General features: G+C 38.8%; 3 protein-coding genes across 4 annotated transcripts in view; all 3 read left to right on the top strand.

Annotated features, from left to right (window-relative positions):
• Window positions 1–1,821: 1,821 nt before the first annotated feature.
• anxa13 (annexin A13) lies at window positions 1,822–11,072 on the top strand. Of its 2 annotated transcripts, XR_004634613.1 has the most exons (12): window positions 1,822–1,980; window positions 3,734–3,809; window positions 3,928–4,022; window positions 4,147–4,317; window positions 4,486–4,519; window positions 6,748–6,827; window positions 7,065–7,133; window positions 7,218–7,319; window positions 7,644–7,719; window positions 7,803–7,915; window positions 9,632–9,821; window positions 10,333–11,072. XR_004634613.1 is itself a non-coding variant. In XM_034707028.1 (11 exons), exons 1-11 carry the CDS (start codon window positions 1,966–1,968, stop codon window positions 9,749–9,751), a joined length of 951 nt encoding a protein of 316 aa, XP_034562919.1. In that variant the 5' UTR covers window positions 1,822–1,965; the 3' UTR covers window positions 9,752–11,072. The 2 variants fall into 2 exon arrangements, 1 of the variants encoding a protein (XP_034562919.1); XM_034707028.1 differs by having other exon boundaries at window positions 9,632–11,072.
• Window positions 11,073–13,105: 2,033 nt separating this feature from the next.
• LOC117828959 (coiled-coil domain-containing protein 106-like) lies at window positions 13,106–20,927 on the top strand. The gene is made up of 5 exons (XM_034706385.1): window positions 13,106–13,300; window positions 16,985–17,198; window positions 17,987–18,196; window positions 18,281–18,487; window positions 19,980–20,927. The coding sequence occupies exons 2-5, from the start codon at window positions 16,994–16,996 to the stop codon at window positions 20,357–20,359; spliced, it is 1,002 nt and encodes a 333-aa protein (XP_034562276.1). The 5' UTR covers window positions 13,106–13,300; window positions 16,985–16,993; the 3' UTR covers window positions 20,360–20,927.
• Window positions 20,928–21,292: 365 nt separating this feature from the next.
• The window catches only part of myo3a (myosin IIIA), a 101,513-nt gene continuing 96,310 nt past the window's right edge, over window positions 21,293–26,495 (top strand). Inside the window, exon 1 of the mRNA XM_034706384.1 lies at window positions 21,293–21,665. The gene's annotated coding sequence lies outside the window, so the exon portion shown is untranslated. The remainder of the gene's footprint in view (window positions 21,666–26,495) is intronic.

The raw sequence follows: 26,495 nt of genomic DNA, 5'->3' as shown, positions 1-26,495 counted from the left end.
TGAAAGAGAGGAAGCACAACTACACATAACTATGAGCATTTCTCCATTGTTAGAATGTGATAACACACTTAAATATTACAAATACTTCTAATGTTTCTTCTGAATTCATGCTGTATGTGTGGAAAACTAAAGCAGCAACTTTTCATCCACACCCAGGAAGGTCAGAGGTCATTGCTCGGTGGTAAAACATCCCTGCTGCAAAAACAGAGAAGTCCAAATTGTATTCACAATCACAAAATAATCTCACTAGGGCTGAAGGATCTACAAAATGTCCTACTTGATTGTGGTTACATTTTGGTTAACCTTAATCATGCTCATGCCTGTATACAGATCATTTATGTAACAGTGATGTAATATGGAGGTATGGCTTGACAGACCTGAAGATGTGATCAAAGTGAATCATGCAAGTCTATAAAAAACAAACTGATTTAGTCTATTTGACAACAAAATGCTAATTTTGCCTGCTGCTTATGGACTCACATTGTGGATATCCCTCTCTGTTTAACTGAATTCCAGTATTGGACATCAAATACATAAAATATTATTTGAAATACCTCCAAAATGTGTATTATATACAATGATGGACAGTAACAAAGTAAATGCACTTGAGTACTGTACTTAAGTACATTTTTTGAGTATCTGTACTTTACTGGAGTATTATTTTTTGGGGTACTTATTACTTTTACTCCATTTGAAAGACAAATATCATACTTTTGACTCCACTGCATTTCTATCACTGCTAATTACTCACTACTTTTGCTTTGAAGTCAGCTGATGAATTTTCTTTTCTGAAATCAGATCCCAAAGACCATAAACTGTTGGTGTCCTTGTATTTGGTTTGTCTCAGTGGTGTAGCCGGATCTCGGTTGAGCATGGATCAAATGTTATTCAGATCAGTGCGTTCATTTAGTCGTGGTGATGATGGCTATGACTGAGAAGGATGATTATTCTCTACCTGAGCACCACGGCCATATTTAAAACCCACGTTTGAGGTTTTGAAATAAAGAATGATTGGTATTGTTGTAAATCTCTGATCTGTTTACCACACAAACTTCATCACAGTCTACAAAACATAAGCATCTAACCTGAGAAAGCATGTGGAGGTCTGTAGCTAACACACTGGTTTTTATTCCAGATGAACATTTGAAACTTGTCTGTTCTTGTAGTAACTTAGTTTATATTTCATGGTATACTTTTTAGATATGAAATCATGCTTTTTAGATAAACAGAATGTAGCAGAATGAACATCCATGTATTCTTGACTGGACTCATGCTTTGTGAAAATTCATTTTGAGATATTTTAAAAAGTACTTTGAATACTCAAGTTTTTTTTTTAAAGCAAGTACTTCAGGACTTTAACTCAAGTCATAATTTGACTGTACAATTTTCACATGTATTGGAGTAATATTTGACCTGGAGGATCTATACTCTGACTTAAGTAATGAAGACGTATACTTGTACTTTTTTCATTTTCCCTTTACTTTTTACATTCATTACCCTATATCCTAATAAACTAGTATTGTGCTAAACACTATTTCCATATTTCATCATATGAATTATTTTGTACAAAAACAATCTTGCTGTCTAATTGCAGGAGGTGCAATAATCCCCTTTAATATGAAGCTTGAAATGTAAAAATAATAAAGAAATATACTTAAAAATAACTTTTAAAAAAGCACTTTGTTGTTTTTAAACATTGCACAAATTTACCTAGCCTGTGAAATTAATTTAAATAAGAATAAAGTCCACTTTCAGTATCATGAGTGTGTTTTAAATGTGCACTGGGGCACCATGGGGGTGGTTGGATGTAAATGGTTAACCCGACAGTATAGCGGTCCGTGATGACGTCAGACGCTGGTCTCTGCTGCTGTGGGCCGCAGTTTGTTCAGGAGCACTAAAGATCCCAAACTACTGCACGACTTCTTCTCACTGATCACCGACTGCAGCCGGAGAAAAACCCTCAACATGGGCAACTGTCAAGTAGGTACCACTTTGTTTTATAGCTCGTGTTAAAAACACGCTGCGGGTGGGAAAAGAAAATCTCACCACCGGCAGATTGGGTTTCGCTTGGATTGAGAGGGGGGGTTCAAGAGAAGGAGAAGGAGAAGGAGTAGGATTTTGATCCAGTAAAGCACATGATTAACGACAGATTCTTATAACCTCATCAAATCAAACTTTGTTATTATTTCTTATTACGCGTAGTTTATTCCAACCATGAGACGCGTCTTTACGCCGTCACTTTTACGCACAGAATATAACTGGTGTCAGGTCCTTGTTAATAATCTGAGGTGACGTAGTGTTTCAGATTGACGGTATTTGGTGTTTCTTTAAATGGGGTCGGTATAACGTCGCAAATGACACCGTGTGACAGACAACCGTGTCTGGGTGCACGCAGAGGAAAGAGCCACTCCCCTGCGGAATTCATCACAGCTCCGTTAGATGCATGTGTGTATGTGTGGAGTGGACACATGAATGAGTGAGGCTCATGTGTGTTATGCAAGAGGCCATGGATGAAATGAGGGGGGGCAGGGTGTCCATTTAAGTCCATTTGTCCCTTATTTGGTAGCTGTTTTATTTTTTTTATAGTAATTTCGGTAATTGACAAAGAAAGAGGCATCACTAAAAACTGATTTATTTTAATTTTATGTTTAAATATCGTCAATTAAAGTGCTTGAATATAAAGAAAACATCCAACTTCTTATAAGAATGATTCAGAATAAAATATTTAAGTATTATCAGTGACGTAATGACACATTTGGATTTGTTTATCACTGTCATAAGTGGCTTCATTTGCAGATGCTACCGTAAATTAATTATGGGATTAACATAACACAACTGAATACAGTGAAAGCCCTTACAAATATTAAAATGTATATTGTATTTTATGCAAAAATGTGCCTTGAGTAGAAAAAACTTTGTATTTGAATTTAAAATGTAATTAAGTGAACTAGAAATAATATGATTACATTGCAATGTACAGTCTTTTAAAAGCTATAATCATGCAAAGAGTTTCTTACACAAACTTTAAACAATAAAGTGAAATATTCACACACAATGTCCTTGTTTTGCATTGGAAAAATGCCTTTTAATTTATATTTTTCTGGGATTAGTCATTATGCACCATATATCTGGAACAAACTGCCTGGAAGCTGTAGGTTCGCTCCAACTCTCACCTCTTTTTAAATCAAAGATTAAGACTTTTTTATTTGCCACTGCCTTCCTATCTTAGCTTATTTTAACTTGCTTTAAATGCACATTTTAATTAAATGTTTTAATATATTTCTAGTTTTCCTTTTCTTTTCTATGTTTTATTATATTTGTCATTTTAATTATTTTCTTTTATGCTTGTCTGAATGCTTCCAATGCTTTTAATGTTTTAATGCAAAGCACATTGAGTTGCCCTTGTGTATGAAATGCGCTATACAAATAAAGTTGCCTTGCCTATAAGGACAGATTATATTGTAGTGACACTTCCGAGCTCTTTAGACCCCTTCTGGCCCCCGGCCCACCCTTTGCTAACTGCCAGTAATTCATGTGGCCCCCACCAAGTTTGTTTAAAGACTTCTGGCCCTGAATTCCTCATTCCTCCCCTCCCCCAGCAGCCAGCTGCTCCTGCCCCGCTATCATGACTTCATTTACTGAAACAATGTCCAGTTTGATAAAGCCAGAGTGAAATGAGAATCTGTTTTTAGCTTCAAGTCATCGACATAACAATCTCCATTTATCCTCATAGCCCACAATCGTGCCCTACGAGGACTTTGATGTTATTGCTGACATTAAGGGGATCCGCAAAGCCTGCAAAGGGTTTGGTAAGTTGAAATAATTCATGAATAACTTTAGCTTTTTGAGATTTACTTATGGTTAACTACTATAAAATGCAATGAAATCTTTTTGACTTAACATTGTCTGTGTTTATCTTCTCTTTAGGAACTGATGAGCAGGCCATCATTGACATCCTGGCGAATCGTTGTGCATTTCAGCGTCAGGAAATCAAACAGGCTTACTTCGACAAATATGATGATGTACGTGTCACACATTTAAGTCCATCCACAGTCATTTCTGCATCACCTTTACTTTAATCATTTTCTTATCACCACTTTAAAATGTGTTCATAAAGTTTGTTTTCCTGCTGCGTTATGATGACAGGAGCTGGTGGATGTGTTGAAGAGTGAGTTGTCAGGGAACTTTGAGAATGCCATCCTCGCCATGCTGGACCCGCCCGTCATCTATGCCGTGAAGGAGCTGAGGAAGGCCATGAAGGGCGCCGGCACAGATGAAGACGTGCTTGTTGAGATCCTCTGCACCGCCACCAACTCGGTCAGTCACAAATTCAAAGCAACAAATGAAACTTAGGACTTAAATACATCCTTTTGAAATCTTAGTGGTTAGATGCCTTTGTTTTAGCCTGAGAAATAATCACAAATATACTGTGATTTAGAATGTTTTTACTTTGTATTCATCACATCTGTTTTCTTTTTCCTGCAGGACATCGCCATGTTCAAAGAGTGCTACTTTCAAGGTAAGCTAACTGGGGTGGATTCAGACTATTTTTGGACTTGGGTGGCCCACCTAGGGTGCTGACTTATGCTGGGGTGGGATGCAGTTTGTCTGCACTCACACTCAATGACTCATTTATTACCCCTTCTGTCTCCACCAATCATATCTACTTTAACTACTAACATTTAACTCAACAATGTCTGCTGTGTTTTTATTTTTCAACTTCAAAATGTTACACCACATGCTAGCAACATATACATCTCCTGTGCTTCATTCTTACAGGAAACACACAAAAAAGATGCATGTCTCAAAAAGGCAGCAACCTCTAGTGTTAGAAATTGAAGCAAAAAGAAGGTCATGGAGTCATGCACAAATGTGAATATTATAACCCGCCTCGGCTCCACCTCTTTTTTTTAAGATTGACTGAAAGTAAGGTTGGGTCACCAGATCCGCCATCTTTTGGTTTCAAATTCCCTCTCCACAAACCAAAGTGAGATTTCAGTGAGACTATATTTGTGTTTGTACTGTCTGTGGTCCAAAATCACAATTTACAGTACAAATGTGCTGAAGTGAAATAAAAAAGAAAGCTCCTAGTAGCCTGTTGCAACACAGCTGATTTAATAAGTTTGGTCTCTGTCAAGGAAAATAGCGGCTCATAGTTTAGGATTTTTGAATAGTACCAGGGGTGTCTGTCCATTAAAGTTCAAGGGGGAGGGGCCACCCCTAGCCATCTGCCTGGTTCTGCCTCATGTCATGTTATAACCAAAGTTAACTTTTTAGTCTGTACAGTTGAAAGATGTACAATAAACTTAGTTTATAGCACTGTTACCTTGAAGTCAAGTCATGTAGTTAAACTGGGATTAAAAAACTTCAATTACAAAAGAGGAACTTGAAGTTCAGCCTTCCATAGTGCTGTGATCAGTTTGTAGATATCTTCTGATTCCTGAAACAATAATAGTTGAACTTTTCACCAACTAACCACTGAGTGTCACAGTTTCCCTTCCTTGTTCTATGAACTCTGGAGGAAGTGATTCATATGGACCCCCACACATCACATAGAGTTCCAGTGCTATTCTAGTCCCTTTATTAATGTACAGTCACTCTGTGTGTTTAGTCAAGGCCCATCCTGCTGTAACTTCCTGCTCACTATGACACCAGTCCTCATACATGATTATGTTTATCTAAATCTTTCATCTCTTTAGAGAAACACACTCAACCCACAGTTTAGTAGTGTGAGTGACGAGGGCTGAGATATTGTGTCGGTTACTGGGTTGAGGCATGTCGTTCTGTGTTCCCTCACTCTCACGCTCATTAACTTTATTTTGAAGTATGATTTACAACAGAAAACAGAAAACAGGGAGACAGACTTTTAAAATACTGATGGTAAAAAAAGGCTGTCAGCTGTGGAGCTAAAACCTTTAAGAAAACTGTCTTGCTCCTACATTTGATGAGTCTTGTTTAACCAGTGAGCTGTGTGGTGCTGAAATGTTATTTCTATAATAAAAATTTGACAAGAGAAAGAAAAAGCTAATAATATAAAACTCTTTTTTAGCATGGCATCATACTGAGGAGACTTTGAGAAGAGGAAACATAGATGTAGGCTACATCCTTATTGCTTACCGAGCTATCAATCAATCAATCAAACTTTATTCGTGAAGCACTTTTTATACAATAATATTATAAAACAAAGTGCTGTACATAAATATAATAATGGTTGTAATACAATAGAATAGGAGGAAACACTGTTTGTGGCCACTACCTTTGATTTATTCATATATTTTCATTATAGTTTTATAATTCCTTCCTTAAAAACTTTACAAGGCAGTCAGCTTTATTGAATTTGATTAAAGATCTCTGTACAGCCGTGCACTTTCATGTAAAGTGAGGGCAGGACAGTCGATTTCTGTTGCAGAATGATGCCAGTCATGTGAAAATAAGAGGTTTTACTTACTCAGTCTAAAAATAAAGAAAGAAGGAACATTTAGACTCAAAATCACCAACAAGCTCTGCAGCTCAGGACTTAAGGAGCTTTTTATAAACAGGTCAGACTTTGAGATGTAGGTTAATTTTTCACTTGAATACATGAGCAGGTTAATGGAAAGCAGATGCATTTGCTCCTAACATGATAAACTAATATCTGAGAGTAGAGAAGAATCCAAGTGTAGACTCTCTTTTAAGTACAGAGACATGAACTTAGTGTAACTTTTACAGTATTTGACCCTTTTTGTTAACACTGTGTCCCTCTTTCAGTTCATGAACGTGATCTTGAAGCAGATATCGAAGGAGATACAAGTGGAGATGTAAGAAACCTGCTCATGGCTCTTATGGAGGTTAGTGCTCTTGAGTTTCTCCTTCACTCTCGTAACTAAAATCTTCTGTGACTGCTGCTACACTGAAATTGAGCTCACTCTCGCTGTTCCCACTCATGCACTACACACACTGATACACACACACACACACACACACACACTGGACGCAAGCCAGACAGCCACTCATGAGTAAAACAGAGGCCAGATACAGTTGCTCCAGTCACACACATCAGAAGTCATCCTACTTTTCTTCCACAGGGCAACAGAGATGAAAGCTACGAGGTGGACGAAGAGCTGGCCGAACAAGATGCTACCTGCTTGTTTGAGGTGCCATTTTAATATTCAATATATATTCCTTATAATCTAACACTGTCATGTTATAATCTCAGACAACATTAATGTTCATCACAGGCTGGTGAGGGTTCTTTTGGGACAGATGAGTCCACTTTCAGCTACATCCTGGCCTCCAGAAACTACCTGCAGCTCCAGGCTACATTCAAGATATATGAGCAGGTGGGTTCTGGTGTCACGCTGTGCATAGCTGCAGTGATATTGCATATCAGGTGATGTGGCTAGACATTGCATCTTCAGCAAAATGGATAGTGATGACATTAAGGAATTACAAGTGCTGAGGTTTAACTTATATTTGATTTCTTTAAATACAATTACTATTAATTGTCTTGTTTTCATATTCTAACATCTTTTGTATTTTAATGGCTTAGTTCTTCTCAGTGTCACATTTCTTTTCATGCTCTGTTTTAGATTTGCAAAGCACTCCTATTTATAAATGGTGCTCTGTAAATAAGCTCACCTTGTCTTGTTGTTTTCTCTCCACAGCTCTCTGGAACTGAAATCCTTGATGCAATCCAGAACGAGACGTCAGGGACTCTGAAAAAGTGCTACGTTGCTCTCGGTAGGTAGGAGCTGATTGTAGGAACCAGCGTTTGAGGAAACTTCAGTTGAATTAAATGAAATGTCTGTTCTTCTTCGCCTCAGTGAGAGTCGCGAAGAACCCTCAGCTCTACTTTGCCAGGCGTCTGAACAAAGCCATGAAAGGAGCAGGCACTGATGACGACACCCTCATCCGCATCATCGTGGTTCGCTCTGAGGTAAAAGAAGTTTAAATCATTACGGATAGCTAATTATTGAAATCTGGGATTTTTATTCTGATAAATGCCGAAATAACGTAAAATTAGGAACAAGATCAGGGTTTCTAAAGGAACAGGATCATGAACAAAGATCAGAATCAGAAACAGGACTCTAATCAAGAGGAGGTATCAGATTCAAGTTTTTAATGAGAAGAAACAAGATCAGATGTGGTTGTTGTTGATGTCATGATGTGTTATTTAATTATTTGACTGTATATTTTGTACTATGGATGGGTTGACTGTAAAACTGAATTGCCCTTCTGAGATTAATAAAGTATTCTGAATCTGAATCAAAAACGAGATCAGGAACAAGATTACTGTTTTGATAGGAAACAGGATCATAAACAAGATACGAACCCAAAACAGAACTATGCTCTAGAGCAGGTATCAAGATTCAGGATTTCAATTGGTCTAAGATCAAAATCAAACACAGGATTAAGATCAAGATTATGACTATATAAGGGAACAAGATAAAGAACAAGATTACAAACAGAAATGGGACTGAGGTCAAGAGCAGGTATCAGGATTCAAGTTTTCAATAGGAGAAGAAACAAGGTCAGGAACAAGATTACAGTTTTAAAAGGAAACAGGATCAAGAACAGGATACAAAGCAGAAACGGACTGACCAAAAGCAGGTATCAAGATTCAAGTTTTTATTTGGAGTATAATAAAGTTTAAAAACAAGATAAGGAACCAGATTATAGTTTTAAAAGGAAATGCGATCAAGAGCAAGATAAGAACCAGAAAAGGGACTGGGATCAAGAGTATGTATCACGATTTAAGTTTTCAATGGGAGAAGGATCAAGATCAAAAACAGTATCAAGATCAAGATTATGATTATATAAAGGAACATGATAAAGAACAAGATTACAAACAGGAAAATGATTGTAATCAAGAGTTGGTATGAAGATTAAAGTTTTCAATTGGAGGATCAAGATCAAAAACAAGATAAGGAACCAGGTAATAGTTTTAAAAGGAAACAGGAGATTTTCCCATTTTCAATGGGTGTAGGATCAAGATCAAGATTATGATTACATAAGGGAACAAGATAGAGAACAAGATTACAAACAGAAACAGGACTGTGGTCAAGAGTAGGTATCAAGATTTATTCAATGGGAGAAAAAACAAGTTAAGGAACCAGATTATAGCTTTAAAAGGAAACAGGATCAAGAACAAGATAAGAACCAGAAACAGGAATCTAATCAAGATCAGATATCGAGATTCAAGTTTTTAATGGTAATAAGATCAAGATTAAGAAAAATATTGAGGTTATAAAAAAGAACAAGATCAAAAACAAAATAAGCACCAGACAGATACTTGAATTATCAATGAGAGTAAGATCAAGATCAAGATTAGTATTATAAAAAGGAACAATAACAAGATTAGAAACAGACAGGATTTGGAACAAAGGCAGGAAACAGGATAAGGAATATAACCTGGAGCAAAAACAAGATCAAAAACAAGATAATAATTACAAGCAGGTTTAGGAACGGAATCTGAAAAGTGATTAGGAGCAGGGTTTGGAAATCAAACAAGAACAAGATTAAAGATCAGGAGGATTATTAACAGGACTTGAGTTTGGATGAGACAATTTTTACACATATCATTAGGGTACGAAACGACACATTTAGCCTAATGTGTTAATATCATCCTCTTTTCTTCCTCTTTTATAAACAGTATGATTTGGAGACCATCAAAGACATGTACCTGGAGAAATATGACGTGTCACTGAAAGACGCCATAAAGGACGAGTGCAGCGGAGACTATAAACGCCTCCTCCTGGCCATCTGCCACTGAGAGTCCCACATTCACGCTGAGCAGATGTGGACGACAGAGGCAGAGACGGCAGAGCGTGTTTATACTGAAGGTGCAGCTGATTTCTGTGTAACAAACTAATACTACTCAGTCTCTCCGTGTGACGGTATGCAGGGAGCAGGAGGGTGGAAGCAGCTTGTGTCTCGTCTAAACTCTGAGTTATTGTGAATGTAGGTGGCGCTCGTTTTTAACTTTTTCCACAGGCATTAATTATAAAATTGGCATTAAACTGGATTAACTCATCGGTCTTTAAAAGTACAATTTCTGTCAATCACTGCCTATTTCTAAGTCTGTTTCTAGCGCTAAGTTTTTGACAGATCTACCAGCATTTACATGGTCAGTTGTAGCTGTTGTCAACAAACAAGACATACGCATTTCTAGGAAAAAAACCCTTATGCATGGTTACAACATAACATCATACTGGTTTGTACGCTAGCATGAAGTCGCCTATACCCTGCTGCTGCATTTACAGAAGTTATTAAAAGTATTACATTATAATCAATGTAAGAGTATTACAGTTTTAGATCAACTAATTCCATATTTATGTGATTTTTTGTGTCCAGAGCTGCTGTCTGTCACCCTCTGTGCCCCAAACTCAGTGACTGTTTTCATTTCTGCTGTAATGACTAATGCAATCAGTCCATCTGAAGCTTGAAGTTTGAAGAAATGTGAATGTTTGTAACGAAGGAATATGTTCGTATCATGAAGGTTTGAAATGTTAAGTGAAAGGATTGGGTGAATATCCCTCACGGGTTATTCAAAGAGAAGAATCTATTTTATCAGAAACTTTATTGATTCAATATGTTGCATTTTTTTTTATCCGTTGACAAATCCAAATGCACCTCAGCTTGTTATACGTTTTTTTTGTATTTTACTAACGTAGAGAGAGATTAATATATTAGTATATTATGATTTGAATGTTTTAGACAGGAGTTTAAATGTGAAGAAACCTGTATGAAGCGTATCATTTGAATAGTCTGTCCTTTTGTTTCTCTATAAGGCAGCTGAGATTTGTACAAATGACCACTACTGTACACAGTTTGAAACAAGCTGAGTAGTTTATCAAAGTAAACTGAAGTACAGTAACAGGAACCAGGACATTAGATGGGTTGTGGGTTTAGTGTTTGTCTCTATAGCCAAAGAATTGAAGTCTAACTGCAAATAAAGTTCCCTATAACATCATTATGTCTGGATATATTTAAAAATGTTACTGCCTTTAACTTGATGATGGAATTATGTAAGTGACTGTCATATCTTGTAACAGAGACAAGAACATTAAATTTAGCAATTGATTGATCCAAAATTGCACTGATTTCATTGACTCTAAGGGGTTCTTCTAGGTGAAACCACCAGGATACACGCAGACGATAATCTTAAATATATGTCACTGAAGCGAGATGAAACCAACTACTAAAAGATATGCAATCCAATAATTTGAATACCCTAGATAGTATACCTGGCATCCAGCCCCATCATAAGAAATGTTAAGTAAATAGCTAATCAGCATCCGTCCTTAAACTCCTGCATAAAACAAATTTCAGGCACAGCTTTTTCACCTATTTTTGTTTTTTAAATACATGTTTTTTGCAGAAAAACTGATCCATGCATTGATTATTTTAAGCAGGAGTTCTCCATTTAAGGTATACTTTTACTTACGTGATGAGATTGATTGATGATTTTATTTTAATGAGAATTATTTTTTAAATCGGTTTGTTTTCATTGTTAGCACCATTACATGGATTAAACCAAACTTAGTGTATTGACAATAACATGAACCTATTGTGATATCATTTCAATGATGGCTGCCAGGGAATCATAAATTCATACTGACAGAATTTTCATGGCAACATATCAATCCTGCACCTGCCACTCAAAGTTATCCACTCTATGAAATCCCTGTCGAAACAGAGCACCCAAAACAACTATTTCACTTTGCCAAAGGACACGCCGACTTAAAGCTGCTGTTGGTAGTCATGATATAAACATCAGTTCGGAGAGAGATTTCAAATGTCAACACTACCCCTCCCCACCAGATTTCCTCTCACTCACCTCCCCCTCCCCTTTCTGCTCTGTAACCCCGCTCACAAAAGATTGTTATGCGTGTTCTATGAGGAAGTGGTGGCTTCCCAGCCAACCAGGGCGACGTAGTAGGGGGAGTAGCTCTGATTGGTCTGTGATAACGGGAAAGAGGGGAATTCTAACATTGCTTAATACAAAGGCATGGGAAAACGCAGAGATTTCGCCATGATGTCAAATTACTTCACTTACAGATGAGTACCAATGTGTATTATGACCTTTTCTCCAAACCCAGCAGCAAAAAAGGAGTTTTTTACACCATTCCTACCAACAGCAGCTTAAAGCCTTGTATTGGTGCTTTGGTACGTTTGAGGACAACCAGATAAAGTCGGATTGGAAATATGGTAAATGATATTTAAACAGCTCACAAATTATTATGAGTTAAAATTCTGCATAGATATTAACTCTTGGTTATTTAGCAAACGAATACTGAAAATTGATGTAAGATACTGAATGAAATAAGACTTTTAATTACTTTTTTAGTTGATTTAGGAGATATGTTACTAGACAGGGCTTAAGATTCTTAAAGTGGTTGAATCAAAATGTTATTTACAGACAGCTCAGAAAAAATGGCACATCATTGTATCGATATACTTGATTAATTGAGGCAAAACAGCACTTTCCTCACTCCTGCTCCAGAGACCACATCACCCCAGTCCTCCCAGAACCTCCATTGGCTTCCCATCCCCTACAGAATACAGTACAAGATCCTCCTCATCACCTACAAAGCCCTCCATAACCTAGCTCCCTCCTACCTCACCAACCTTCTGCAGCTATACAATCCCACCCGCAACCTCCGCTCCACCAATGCCAACCTCCTCACCCCTCTCACCAAACCCAAGCACCGAACCTGGGGGGACAGGGCCTTCTCTGTCGCTGCCCCCACCCTCTAGAACTCTCTCCCCCAACACCTCAGATTCTCTCCCTCACTCACCAAATTCATATCCGGACTCAAAACCCACCTATTTACAAAGGCTTTTAAACTATAATTGATTGCTTTTTTTTTTTTTTTTTTTTTTTTATTTTTATTTTTTCTTGTTTTGTTTTTATTTGCTGCCTTGCTTTTCTTTGATTTTTTGCACTGTTTTCCTATGCTTTTCTATTGTATAATTTATTAATTTATTTTCTGGTAAAGTGTCTTGGAGAATCTTTTAAAGCGCTTTTATAAATAAAATGTATTATTATTATTATTATTATATAGACATGAGAAGTACGACTTTGCGTCGAGTCCCTGAAGGCATCATTCTGTCTTAGTGACGTCGGCTCCCTGTAAGCCCCGCCCCTCCCTCTGTCATGCACGCTGTAGTCTGACCACAGAGTCTGGCTCATTTGCTCCCGTCTGTGTTTATAGTTTTAAAACCAGGACATTTAACGCAACGTGAGGTCTCTGCCTTACCCCAGCACAAACACAGGAGCACCTCAGAGATCCTGTTTCTCATCTGGACCCACTTTAAGGTACGTGGTACTCAGGCTTTGTGTGCCTTTTCTCTTTTTGCTGATAATTACAGTCATTAGCATCCATCTTGGTAGGAGCTAATTAAAAGCACTGCAAGGAGAAACGCTCTAAACTCCATAGCTTTATGCTTTAAATGAGGGTTATAATGTAATTTGTGTTTATAAATTAAACACCTTAATTTCCTTTTAACAATTTGTGAAATAAATCAATGCATCTGACTTATCCTCGCATGTTTACGAGGCGTCAAAGGTAATGAAAATGTAAAATATGCATGCAGCACTTCTTTGAGTAATTCCCATGTCACACGTGTCAGGTGTTTGACTCAGATTAATCACTGCAGCACATGTTTGTACCCCAAGTGAAAGAGTCCATGTTAATCACCATGGAAACATGAAGTAAAATGATACCTACTTCCTCCAACAACATCAACACGGAGGTAAAATACAAAGGATGTCGTTCAATTAGCAACAGTGTGTTGTTGAGAAATATCAGACCGTTGCTGGAGTATTGACCAATCAGAATCAAGTATCTAACACAGCCTCGTAATCATGTATATTAATCTTATCTGCTTTAAAAATCCATTAAAAAATCATGCTCCTGAATGCACCATGCATACTCTACCAAGCATATGACCATATATGGCTAATAAATGAAGTAGTGCATAATTAATGCATCACTCATGATGATTTAATGTATGAGTTAATGGATCATTAATATGGTGGAGTTGAAGCCATGAGTGTTATTGATTAAAGGCACACTACACCCATTTTTCCTGACTCCACTTCCTGTTGGTAAGACCGTGATGATGTCATGGGAGTGATCTCAGCTTCAACTTAAGGTTCAACCATAGACTGTATAAATAATGGACGTAGTATCCGTGACGTCACCTATCTGTTCCTGAGCGCTGCTTTGAAGCCAATCGTCGGAGGCAGCCATATTGGAAATGCAGAACTCAACCAGGCAGAGTGTGAAGTAAAGAGGCGGGGTTTGAGCCTCCTAGCCAACAGGTATGTGTTCCTGCTCGGGAGTCAAGTCAGTCATGTCCTTATTTGGGCAAAAACTTGTGATCTTAATATCTTCTAAACCGTCGCGCTAGAAAAAAATTCACCCCCCCCCGTACAGTGTGTGCCGATCAAGAAATTAGCTATCCAGACCAAACTTATTTTTTTGTACCAGGCTGTATGTATATGTATGTTTATTAATGCTGCAAAGATCATCTTCTTGAATTTGTATGTGGTTTCCAGTGATTCTGCAGCCAGCCTCAAGTGGACACTCTATGAACTGCAGTTCGTAACACTTCCGCATTGGCTTCATATTTTGAGACCGGAGGTTGCCGCTTGGGTTCAACTAGAGAGCTCAACTCAAAGTCTTTTAGATTGCAGGCTGCATGTAGACAGTTTTATATTTGATCCTACAGAAGAGGAGAAATGGTCAGTTATGTATATTCACTTGGCGATAAAGCTGTGTTGTTAATGTGAGTTATCCTGTAATACAAAGATATGAACTTACCTTTAAACATTTGCATTCTACAGTTTAAGAGAGACTAAAAGGTTACTACTTTTCTGAAAACTCCCTTACTTTCTAGTAAGGTTGTGGCAGAAACTCATGTATGCTTCTTTGCTTAGACATACAATATACATGTTCAGAAAAATAACACATATGCAGTGTAAAAACATAGGAAACAAAAAATAACATGTCTGTAAAAAGAAGCATACAATTCAGAAGCCTGCTGCTAAAGAATTAAAACAGTCTGCCTGCTAATCATAAATTAGTTCTTCACTTATGTATGATTCATTGTGTTCTAATAAAGGAATAATGTGTCACATATAAAGACCTCATGAGGAGGAGGATTATGGAATGATCAGGTCTTATCACGTCTGTTTCCTGTTAGGAGGTTACTGAGTACAAGTGCTGTAAAATAACCCCTCAGATGTCAATCATTAATAAAAAGTTCACCACATTAACTTTAACTGATGATGCCATGAAAAGACAACACTAAACCCAGTTAATGAAGAACACCACAGTCAGCTGATGTTCAGTTCATGTCGCTGCAGGAGGGCGTCAACATCCTGAATATGGATTAAGTTATTATAATGATGGATACACTCCATCCCTGCTTTGATTAGTGTGTTGCTCTTGTGTTTTAATAAGCAATCATTAGCCTCTATATGCATATATACAGCTTTTCATGCATGAATTGATGCTTAATTCATGCAGAAATTCATACACACATTATAGCCAATAATGTAGCCCTTTAAGAAGCATTTACTGGAAGCTTTATTGACTTCACTGTAAATACTGATGAACTCCTGTTGTTTCTATGTGACAGAAATAGCCTTTTGACATGGCATCCAATGAAGCAGTCATTAAACAAATGAACCATTTTTATGTGCCTTCATTAAAGAACACTCAAGTTGTTTGTGTGACTGAATCTGGTAAACATCGGTGGATATCTTTCAGGCTTTCAAAGAATAGAAACCAAATCAAGAGAGGCTTTATCACCTGATTCTTAATTTTGTATTTCATCTCTTGTACAATAATAATAATTAAAAATTACATAATTATTAACTCGGTTTGTTAAGGAGCAGTTAAAGCAGTGTGGGATGCTACATTAAAAAATGTATGGAGTTGCACTGAATTCTGTTCCCTGATTATTCGAGGTCACATGCAACCTCCGGCCGCGAGAATTGAAGCCAATGCAGAGGTGTTAAAAACTGCAGTTCCTCATGTGTCCACTTGAGGCTGGCTCTGAAAGGACTGGAAACCACAAACACACCCATTCAAAAAAGCTGATCTTCACAGCAGAAATAAACATGTATACAGCCTGGTACAAAAATGTGTGTAGAGTTTCTAAGATATTAAGATTACGAGTTTTCCATTATGAGGCACAGCTGACTTGATTGACAGGCGGGAACTCTGTAGCTGTTGGCTAGGAGGCTCAAAGCCCGCCTCTTTACCTCACACTAGCTTCACAGCAGTTATGTTGACGTCAGCATATCCAATATGGCTCCCGCCGACGATTGGCTTCAAAACGGCGCTCCAGAGACAGATGGGTGACGTCACAGATACTACATCCATGTATTATACAGTCTGCTTATGATGGTAATCATAGACTGTATAAAAAGATGGACAACATGGCAGCTCCCCAAAAGTGAATCCAAAACACTTTGAACTTCCTCTTTTGACTGGCAGCAGTAAAGGTTATAATGCCCGCCATCTTCATGTTAACAGATGGAGCAAACTTAAAAAAAAAAACAGGTCAAATCTTTCTCAAACGTGGTTTATGTCATCAGGGTTGGTTCCTATCGTCCTGATTTCTTTGTGTTTATGTTTGGGAGAAGTGAACTTTTAATTGTTCGTCACTATAAAAAGGTTTAACTTCATGATTGACAGCTCTGTTGAAAAATGTGGCACCTGTGAGATGAGACACCATGAGATGTTTGCACCTGTGTGTCCAAGTGTGGTGTGAGGAGTATTTTGGCGTAACTTCTGTACAACAGGAGATGTGTCGTCCATTTTTTTTACAAAGTAAACGCTTAAGATGCTTAAAAAAACTTGAGATGTGTAAAAGAATAAAGATTGTAGGATGCTAAAAATTAGGATGTACCTTTATCAAATAGGACACAGTACAATTCTCAATGTTTACCTTTGACCTCTGTAACCCCTCTGTGGTCTTTTCTCAGGTGCCGAAGATGTCCGTGTGGCAGCAGGAGCCGCCAGGTTTCTCCTCCTGCGTAGAGATCGACTCCAGCTCTGTGAGGTGCAAAGACAGGCTCAGCTCTCCGGCCTGGCTGAAGCAGGAACAGGATGAACTCCGCATCATCAAGTGGGAGAACTTCCAAACAGGGACGTCGACTGACGCTGTTCAGGACAACACGCCCAGCAGCGCCATGTCAGGTAGGAACACTTTGATACTCAGTCTGCTGCTTTTTAAGGGCATTATGCAGCTATTTCATACATTTTTACAACATGGTGTGGTGAAATAGATGATAAACTGCTACAGGTGACAGACCTGTTGGGAAGTCTTTAGGCCTCTGTGATTAGAATCACTGCTGTTCCTGCAGTAAAGCAAACACAGTTTTCACTTCAGTGTGGATCAACTTCTGAGATTTGGGGCTTCATATCAGTGGTTTATTGTCTTCTAGTGCTCAAAATATATACACAAAGACACCAAAAATAGAATTCCACCTCCTGCTAAAAGGCATGTAATGACACTCAATGACCTCAAGGTGGAGCTGTATTCATTTGAACCAGTTAGCATTTCAATGTTATCCACAAAAAGCCTTCATGCAAGATCTTAAGCCATGAAAATGTCAACCTTTACAAGTTTCTCTCCATTATTTTCTTAATATTCTTTTTCTGACAACTCAGAAACACAAACCGCTGCATCAAATCTTCAAACAAATGAACAACAACCAGTCACAAAAAAATTGTTAGAAATAATGAGATGAGATGAGATGAGATGAGATATACTTTATTTGTAATTTTTCAAGGTCTTCATAACCACAAAAGTATAAACACTACAAGCAAAATTGCTTTGACAATGAAAGTTTTAAATTCTGAACTTTGCTTTCTTGACAAGCTACACATTATTCCCCCTGTAGAAACATTTGTCTTGGACTCAAAGCTGTTCACATGTAGCTGTATCCACAGTAGTATTAATAAATATTTCTCTCCTCCTGCAGCCTCACATGGAGAGAGTCTGCCCCCGAGGGTGCTGCTGACCATCACCAAGCTCCAGTGCATGCTGGAGAGCAAACAGGAGCGCATCACAGCGCTGGAGAGACAGGTGGAGGACCTGATGCAGGACCGCAAGTTTCTCAGGAGCCAGATAGAAAACCTCACAAGTAACCGCTCCATGCCGTTGTTTGCATCACCATCTCCAGTGACTGAAGGTCAGTGTCAGACTGAAGCAGTGGGTTTTTCAGATTTGTTTGATTCCCTCTCAGTGGATGATCATGTGTGTCATTCCTACACAGCTCCCAAACCCAGCAAAGTGCAGCACTCAGAGAGCAAGTCCCGTAAGAGAGAGAAAGTGTCCTGCAGCTCCTCCGACAGCAGCCGCAGCGGCTCTGAAGTATCGGACTCATCGGAAATTTCTGCGGCCTCGAGTGAACACAGGAGGAAAAAACACCACAAAGACAAGAAGAGATCCAAGAAAGGGAGGGACTACAGCCGGAAGAGAGGTACAAATCAGGTCTCACCATTATATAGGACTTGTTTCATTCATAAATCAGTGAGATGTATTGGTGTGCATGTGACTGAAACAACACTGCAAAAGTTAAATCAAACATCAAATATCACTTAAATCCGACATTATTATAAACACTTCTTTAAGTTAAATTATTAGTGTGGTTTGATGTTGGAAGGGCATAAATGTGGCGTAATGAAATAATGAACTAAAGTCCTATCTGTTGTTGTGTATTGCTACAGCTGATGATTGAAGGGAGGAAAAGATAGCTAAGAATCTGAAATACATTTCCTTTTTGGGCTGTTTGTGCATGTACATGAATATTTAACATATCTTCAATTATGAAAAACAATCCTGCTGTGTTGATATGAAGAAAATGTCTATCACCAGGTGAGTTAAAAATGTATTATATTGCAAAAAAAAACACATGCAGCCTTTTGGGTTAAAAAAAAGTACAATGCCTTTATTCAATCAGCTGTTTAAGGGTGAAAATGCTTCAAACATAGTCCAGTAATTTTAAAACACACAGGCTACGCAACAACACACACACAGCAACAAACCAGCTGTCTTCTGCTAGACCTTGATTTAAGCATTTTCACTGTGATCCAGACATAAATGAAGGCTCTCTACTTTTCCCTTTTTGACTTTATTTCTGTCAATAGTTGTAAGTAGTCAACACAGCACAGTAAGAAAACAGTCGGTCATCTCACAGAACTGACTGTATTTTCAATCTTATAATATAAGGACATAGATGGCTCGTTAATTGCTTAATGTTACATACCCAATCCTTTTTCCACAGTATTGCAAAAAAAAAATCTGCCCTTAGATTGAGAAAGTCATTCTTCCATATTTTCAATATGACATAATATTTATCCACTCAGTCTCTGTGGGTTGCACTTGCAGCCATTACTTATCACAGCTTTTTTGCCGTTTTGTTTTTATTTTTTATTAAGTTATGTTTTGAGGTATTTTTGCCTCTCTTGGATAGGAAAGCTGGAGAGAGACAGGAAAAGTGGGGAGTAGAGAGTAGGGGAAAATATGCAGCGAATGGTAGGGGCCGGAAGCCTGCAACCACTGCAATGTGGACTATAGCCTCTGTATATGGGGTGGGCACTTAGACTGCAAGGCCAAAGGCGCCCCTGCTAATAAAATCTTTAACAAGTATTTATCCTTCACTGAGAGGTAAGCTGCAGTGTTAACCAGATGAATAGTTGAGAATGAGCTGTCAATCCCTGCACCATAATACGCCATGGCGACAGAGTTTCCTCTCTATGTCTTTTAAAGATTGAATTGGTTTTCTTTCCCTTTGGAGTCCCTGTGTTCCTCACCTAAGAGACAAATCATTAGTGGGGCAAAATCAGAGATGATATAGTTTTAAAGTTTTTAGCTTTTATCACTTTAACACGAGGGTCGATGTTTGAAATACCTACACTAGAAATTTCAGCTCACACTGTTAATTCCACATGCCTTGTCATTCCTTCCCCCAGCCACCGGTGTCCAATACGTCATCCACCGCTACCAACAAGTCCTCTCAGCCTTCGTCAAGAAGAACAGCATGAGCGAAGCCTTCCGCCATCTCGGAATCGACCGGAACACCATCGCCAACACGGCGTCAATCGCCGAGCTCCACATGGCCGGTAAAGACATGGTTCCTCTGGTGGGCATGTTCCGCCAAGGAGAAGAGACTCTGGTCAGCTACGCCCAAAGGTGCACCCTGGCTATCGACAGCGACGTGGATCTGTCGCGGAGGATAGACCAGATGAAAGCCAGCGGGGAGCTTCTGCCCATCTCAGGGAAAAGGCCGAGGCTGTTGCATTCTCACATGCAGCCACTGGGGGGCGCTGCAGATAGCATTTTGATAGGTTAATGATTCTTTCATTGCACAGAGAAGGGGAAAAACATGATGCCTTCACCAGCTGGTGTTCTTGTGTCCCTTTTCAGTCTGATATGAACTGGATTGAAATATTTCATGTAGCATTTTTACATTTTTAAAGTTGATCTCAGTCTCAAGGGGAACCAAAATGTTTCTTATTTTTAAGTATGTCCATTAAATATCCACATGTACATTTTTAGGATGTGTTTTTTGTATGTGGTAGCCACAAAAAATATATATTCACAGCTGCTCTCACCAATGGACATGATAGATATTTTTATTATCAGTATGTATTACAACCCACCACCAGATGGCAGTGCTTACACATGCGATCCTGTTTACTCCTGTTGTCATTCACTCCAAAATGGTGGAAAGTCAATTTCCATTTTCCAGAGCCCCGAGTCTGATGGAGCATTAACTTTATGTTCATTGATTTTGTGAGAATAATTTTCTTAACTTGATCCTGTTTTTGATTTTCTGTAACTGAAGTGAGCTATCCCAAATAATGTGTGTTAATGTTACTGAAGCTGCAAACGAATGAAAACACTATTTGATCACAGAAGGATGTCACTTTGTGTGAGTTGTGTTGTCTTTTGTTTCACATATGATGATTTTTAGGATTCTTGCACTAAGGTATGATCACATGATATGGCTGTACTTGAGGTTAAAGAGAGCTGTTAAATATTTAACGAGGGTCAAGTTTAGGGACCCTAAATTTAAATCAGCATTGCATCAGTTCCAAACTACATAACCTTTGATGCAGTGCGGTTCGACTGTACAGTTTAAATCCTGGCTTGTTTGCAGGCATATTTTGCAATTGTCTCTTGACCAGAGGAATGGACTTCACCAGTTGTTCAGACAGATGGAAAGGCTTGGTGAGACACCCTTGGGCGATGGTAAGTGTCACCCTGCTGTTTGCATTTCACATGGAGTGACAAATTACTCGTTCAGAGCCATTACAAGGGCTGCACCCGGGCTGTTTATCTTTGCATGGGACTCAGTCACTGTCACTTCCATTTTCACACTGGGGCTATCAGTTTATCTTTCACTCTCTCATCCCAATCCTTCTGTCACCCTCCCTCTAAACCCCGCTGTCTTCTATTATGAACTCATTCAGTCATTCCTCATTCGATATCCTCTTTCTTTGCTTACTGCTACATCACCAGTAAGCAAAGTGGAGTTTTTGATCGTGTAGGGACATGTCTTGGCCGGGAGAGGCAACAGCGAGTGACCTACAGTTCCTCTCAGCCTGAGGGGACAGGTGCATGCTGGTCTGCTCGGCAGCATGAGGTGGAAAAGGGTGGGTGTCTCTCTCTGCCAGCTCTCATCTCTTCCCACCTCCCGAGGCATACAAATGTCAGTTCTGCTCTCCTTGTCACCCACACGTGACATGGTGGCAGGTTTTTCTGCTTATCGTGAAATGAAAAAAGGACACGGAGTAAGGCACAGGATGTTCTTGAGGTAGATGGCTTATTTCATTTCCGCACAACCATCCCTGTTGTTCACTAAAGCAGGCGACAAAACGCAGCCTCCACCTGCAAATACTCCAGAGTGACAGCTGTGAATTTGGTGTTAATGACTCATGGTGATGGTGCTCAGAGCTGGAGATGGAGATAGGATGTAGGCCTAATCGAGCCTGAAGCACGCTCTCCTCCTCCCCCGGCCTTTTGACTCACACTGATGTGAGGCCAGCTGGGACTCCATTTTGTGTCTTTCCTGGTTGCAGGTGCCGCGTCATTGCAGGGGCTCCAAGTGCCTGATGCGTACAGAATCAAACCCCTCCTCATCCTCCTCTTCCTCCCTGTCCAGCGCTGATCCTGACCTTGACAAAAAGAGCATCTGGATGTTCTCACTGAGATTAGCTTGTAATAACCACCAATCACCCTCTTAATGGTGCAAGTAAAATGTGTCTGAACTGGAGGGTTCAGATGGGTTGAGGTTATGTTGTGTTGTTATACTGGCGTAGTGTGCATAGTGCAAGACCTGCTGCGCAATGAGAACCTCAGACAAATTATGTAAAGGATTACAAGGCTTGTAATGGAGCAAAAGAGCTTACTCTTGAACAATTGATTTTATACTCTGAGGAAAATAGTTCTCTGCTGAAAAAAACGTGTGAATAATGTCACCTTCTCAAAATAAGTGAGATTATTGTAAGATTGAGCAACCAGTTGTGTTTGGCCTATTGTTTGCCCAGAAGATTTTTGATTGTGTTCCTATATACAGTTGGTATTCAACGAGACAAACTGGAAAATTGACATGTTCTTTTTGCAACTAGCAGCATGTCTTATTTTGGGGTCATTTTGACTCAAGCAATTTAAACCTCCAGAAACTGATTGTTACCCAGGTTTATGTGTCAGACACTTTATGTTTATTTGTTGACTACCTAAATAGCCCTTTAAATAAAATATATTTCAAACATAAACCCAATTTAAAGCATTTAGAAGGACTTTATTTATAAAACAGAACATCAAACTGCTACAAGTTTGTCATGCTCTCGTCGGCCCTGCCTTGTTTCTATGTTATCAAAACGTATGACACAGGACTCATGATTGAATGTCTTTAGAGACATGGTGGCTGGAAATATTATTCTCAATATCATCCAAAACAACCAAAACAAATGTGTGTAAAATGTTGATATTTCTTATGTTATAAACAGCTTAAACAGCCTGGGGTCAAATTGACATCGATGCGTACATTTGATTTTACAGGAAATTGGAACATATCAACATTTTAATTTTATGCTTTCCCAGTTGTCCCCATTGAATTAGGACATGACATATGAAGCCAAAAAAAATTATGTTATTCATTAGTTTTGAGACGTTAAACCTTGAATGGGGTCCAATTGACCCCAAGGATAATAGGAGGGTTAAAAAGAAAAACAATGATGGAAGACATCTTGCGACCCCAAATTAGTGTCCCGTGACCCCCCCAAAGGTCCCTGACCCACACTTTGGGAACCACAGTTCTAGCAGAGAGTAAAATGTAAAAGTTGATGCCACTTAAGCTTGTTGGACAAATATGAAGCTAAAAAAAAACAAGCTAGTTAGCATAGTTAAGCTTCGCCTAGCTTAGCTTTGTACATTGGAAACAAGAAAATGCAGCAGGTGCATCCTGGAGTTAAGCTGTGGTTAAGAATTCAAGAGGTATTTCAGCACACAACCCCCTGTCAACCAATATATTTTTTAATCTCTAGCTTTGTTCGGTATGAAGAAACTAGACACCACTTATTAGCCTAGCATATGTTTTATTACCTGTAGACAGGGCTGGGCTAACCGTTTACCATGGTTAGCACTATTTCTGGAGCTAAATGATGCCAGATGGTGGTTATCCAGCTAAAAATAAAAGGAAAATCCTCTTCAACAGGATCACATGGGTGTAACTTCTTTATAAGGGTTAACACAAGACAGATTATGATGTGTAACAGTAAACATAAGGGGATATGATGGGTCCTTTATTTACTTTGACAGAGCTAAGCTAGCTTTTCCCAGTTTCCAGACTTGATGCTTACTGTACCAAAGATACCAGTTGTTTACATCATAGGACTGACTTTTCTAGAAAGGATAAAGGAGGTTGTGTTATTAAAAAATGAAGATTAAGGTTTGTGGAATTTCTTAAACTTGGAGTCAAGCTAGCATTTCATCTCGTTTTAGCTAAGCTAGGCTGATTAACTGATGGCTCTTCATATTATCATACATGAATTAGACTGGCAATCCACCTATCTGACTCTGACATACAGGAAGTGAATAAGTTATTTCAAAACTTCTTTAATCTGCTGCTTTCTTAAGGAAACCTTATTTTTCATTTTAGACCACGTTATTTCTATAATTCCCTGATTGGAGTACAAAAGAACTAATAATGTGGTTCAGCAACTTTGCACACCTTACCAGAGAGAGACCCAAGTTACTCATGCTTTTTAAATTACTTTTTATATCTGCAGGCTGTGTCTGGTGTTTAAGAACATTAGCGATGGCAGTAACAACCTTTAAACTTGATGATACATTCCCCTTAAGCAAAAGTTAGCTCCTCATAACCAGAGAATATCATTAGTCATCAGGTTACTCCTACTTTCTCTCCAATTTCAGTGTGAAACACTCACTTCAACATGCATGTGGCTCAGACTGATTTGAATTCCAAAAAATGAATGGACACTTGGTTTGATAGTGAGTCTGAGCCTCTTCACCTTCCTTCTGCCCTTGGTTTTCTCACTAATGAAATCTTAAAATAACCTGCCCGCTGCTAGGAAAAGTAGGTCAGAGCGCCAATGCGAAGCCAATTCAATACAAAAGCATCAAGTAGTGCATTATGGGTATTTCCCCCTGTGGTAGAATTAAGGTGGGGGCCGGTGGATGCCTCTTCTTGTGTTTTTCCTGCAGAGGCATCAGATGGCTGGTAGAGCAGTCAACATTAGTTTTTGTTTGCACACAGTCATTTCTTCTTCTTCTTCTTCTTCTTCTTCTTCTTCTTCTTCTTCTTCTTCTTCTTCTTCTTCTTCTTCTTCTTCTTCTTCTTCTTCTTCTTCTTCTTCGTCTTCGTCTTCGTCTTCGTCTTCTTCTAGCTGCGAGTTAAAACACAAATGGACATGTTTTTGTCCTCCAAGCTAATGTCTATTACTCGGGGTTATTCAGTGCACCGAGCTGCTCGTCGTGAGATGCACTAGTAAACAGTGTTCACTCCTGTCATCCTCTGTTTTTTGTTGCCAGACACATCGTACAGACACCCCTATATGCACAGCTTGCTCCACTGCAGCTGATGAGATTCAGTCGGATGGGTAAAGAGCTTCTACAACAGAGTAGATGAGACTTATTTCAGCCTTTAAATTTGAGTATTATTCCAAAGACTATCACCACATTTATGACAGGGGCTATTTACCTGCAACCTCATGCTCACTGTGAAAGTTGTCTTTGATTTTTTACAATCACAACGAATCTGGTAGTTATTTCAAATGAACACCTCCTGTATTGATCAGCATTAAAATACATTGTTGTTTTATAAATGCCTTTAAACCTGGTGCTTGAGAGATTCACCTCTCATTTACATGACATCTGTTTACTTCTGATCTCATGCTCTAGGATGTTCAAATGCTGTTATAAGTGAGTCTTTCTACATTTTCCAGATTGATACTTGATATAATCATAAAGACACAAGGCAAATATTGATCAATTGTGTCCCTGAATGATCAAGAGATGAAAAAACAATATTAATTTTAATGTTTCTGGTCTCTGGCCAAGGTAGAAAATATATTTGATGACTCAGTACCTACCCCAAGATATTAGCTATGAGAGATGCATGAGCTAAGATTTTTGTTTTTGCACTGAAATAGTAGTATTGCCTTCATTTATATGACTAGAATATAGACTGTATAAATAATGGACGTAGTATCCGTGACGTCACCCATCTGTTTCTGAAGCACTGTTTTGAAACCGATCGTCGGCAGGAGCCACATTGGATATGTTGAACATTGGATTGAACTTCTGTCAAGCTAGTGTGAGGTAAAGAGGCGGGCTTTGAGCCTCCTAGCCAACAGCTACAGTGTTCCCGCCTGTCAATCAAGTCAGCTTTGCCTCTCATTGGAAGACTCGTAATCTCAATATCTTCGAAATTGATGCATTAGAAAAAATTCACCCCGTACAGTGTGTGCTGATCGAGAAATGAGCTATCAAGACTACACTCGTCTTTTGTACCAGGCTATAAACGTGTTTATTTCTGCTGTAAAGATTGTCTTTTTTGAATTGGTGTGTATGTGGTTTCTGGTACTTACGGAGCCAGCCTCAAGTGGACACTCGATGAACTGCAGTTTTTAACACTTCCACATTGACTTCAATTCTTTCGGCCACAGTCTGTCGTTTGGACTACAAGCAATATTTAAGCAGCATTAGGCTCCCACTGTGACGTCAGAGGACAACTGACACTGTGTGAATATACTGAATGGATGTGAAATCAGATACCCGCTTAAACAATCCATACCAAACAAAATCCTTGTTTTCATGTCAGTTTTTCTTCCCCTCTGTCTCTCTAAACCCTTCAATCTGTCCACACTGACAAATAAATCCAGCCAATGATATAATAGCCATTAATGAGACTTCTCTTGGCAATTATAACATTGGAAAAAAAAAAGAGCAAAGATGTTAAT

Source organism: Notolabrus celidotus, chromosome 17 (assembly GCF_009762535.1).
Source record: "Notolabrus celidotus isolate fNotCel1 chromosome 17, fNotCel1.pri, whole genome shotgun sequence".
Classification (NCBI taxonomy): domain Eukaryota; kingdom Metazoa; phylum Chordata; class Actinopteri; order Labriformes; family Labridae; genus Notolabrus; species Notolabrus celidotus.
This window is presented reverse-complemented; position numbering and strand designations above follow the sequence as displayed.

Bases quoted from the DNA above. Each gene is read 5' to 3' on its own strand.
- anxa13 (XM_034707028.1), top strand. The intron at 4,318-4,485 runs GTCAGTCACAAA...TTTTTCCTGCAG, and splicing joins TCTGCACCGCCACCAACTCG to GACATCGCCATGTTCAAAGA. The intron at 7,134-7,217 runs GTGCCATTTTAA...TGTTCATCACAG, and splicing joins ATGCTACCTGCTTGTTTGAG to GCTGGTGAGGGTTCTTTTGG.
- LOC117828959 (XM_034706385.1), top strand. From the start codon at position 16,994: ATGTCCGTGTGGCAGCAGGAGCCGCCAGGTTTCTCCTCCTGCGTAGAG. The intron at 17,199-17,986 runs GTAGGAACACTT...CTCCTCCTGCAG, and splicing joins GCCCAGCAGCGCCATGTCAG to CCTCACATGGAGAGAGTCTG. The intron at 18,488-19,979 runs GTACAAATCAGG...TCCTTCCCCCAG, and splicing joins GGACTACAGCCGGAAGAGAG to CCACCGGTGTCCAATACGTC.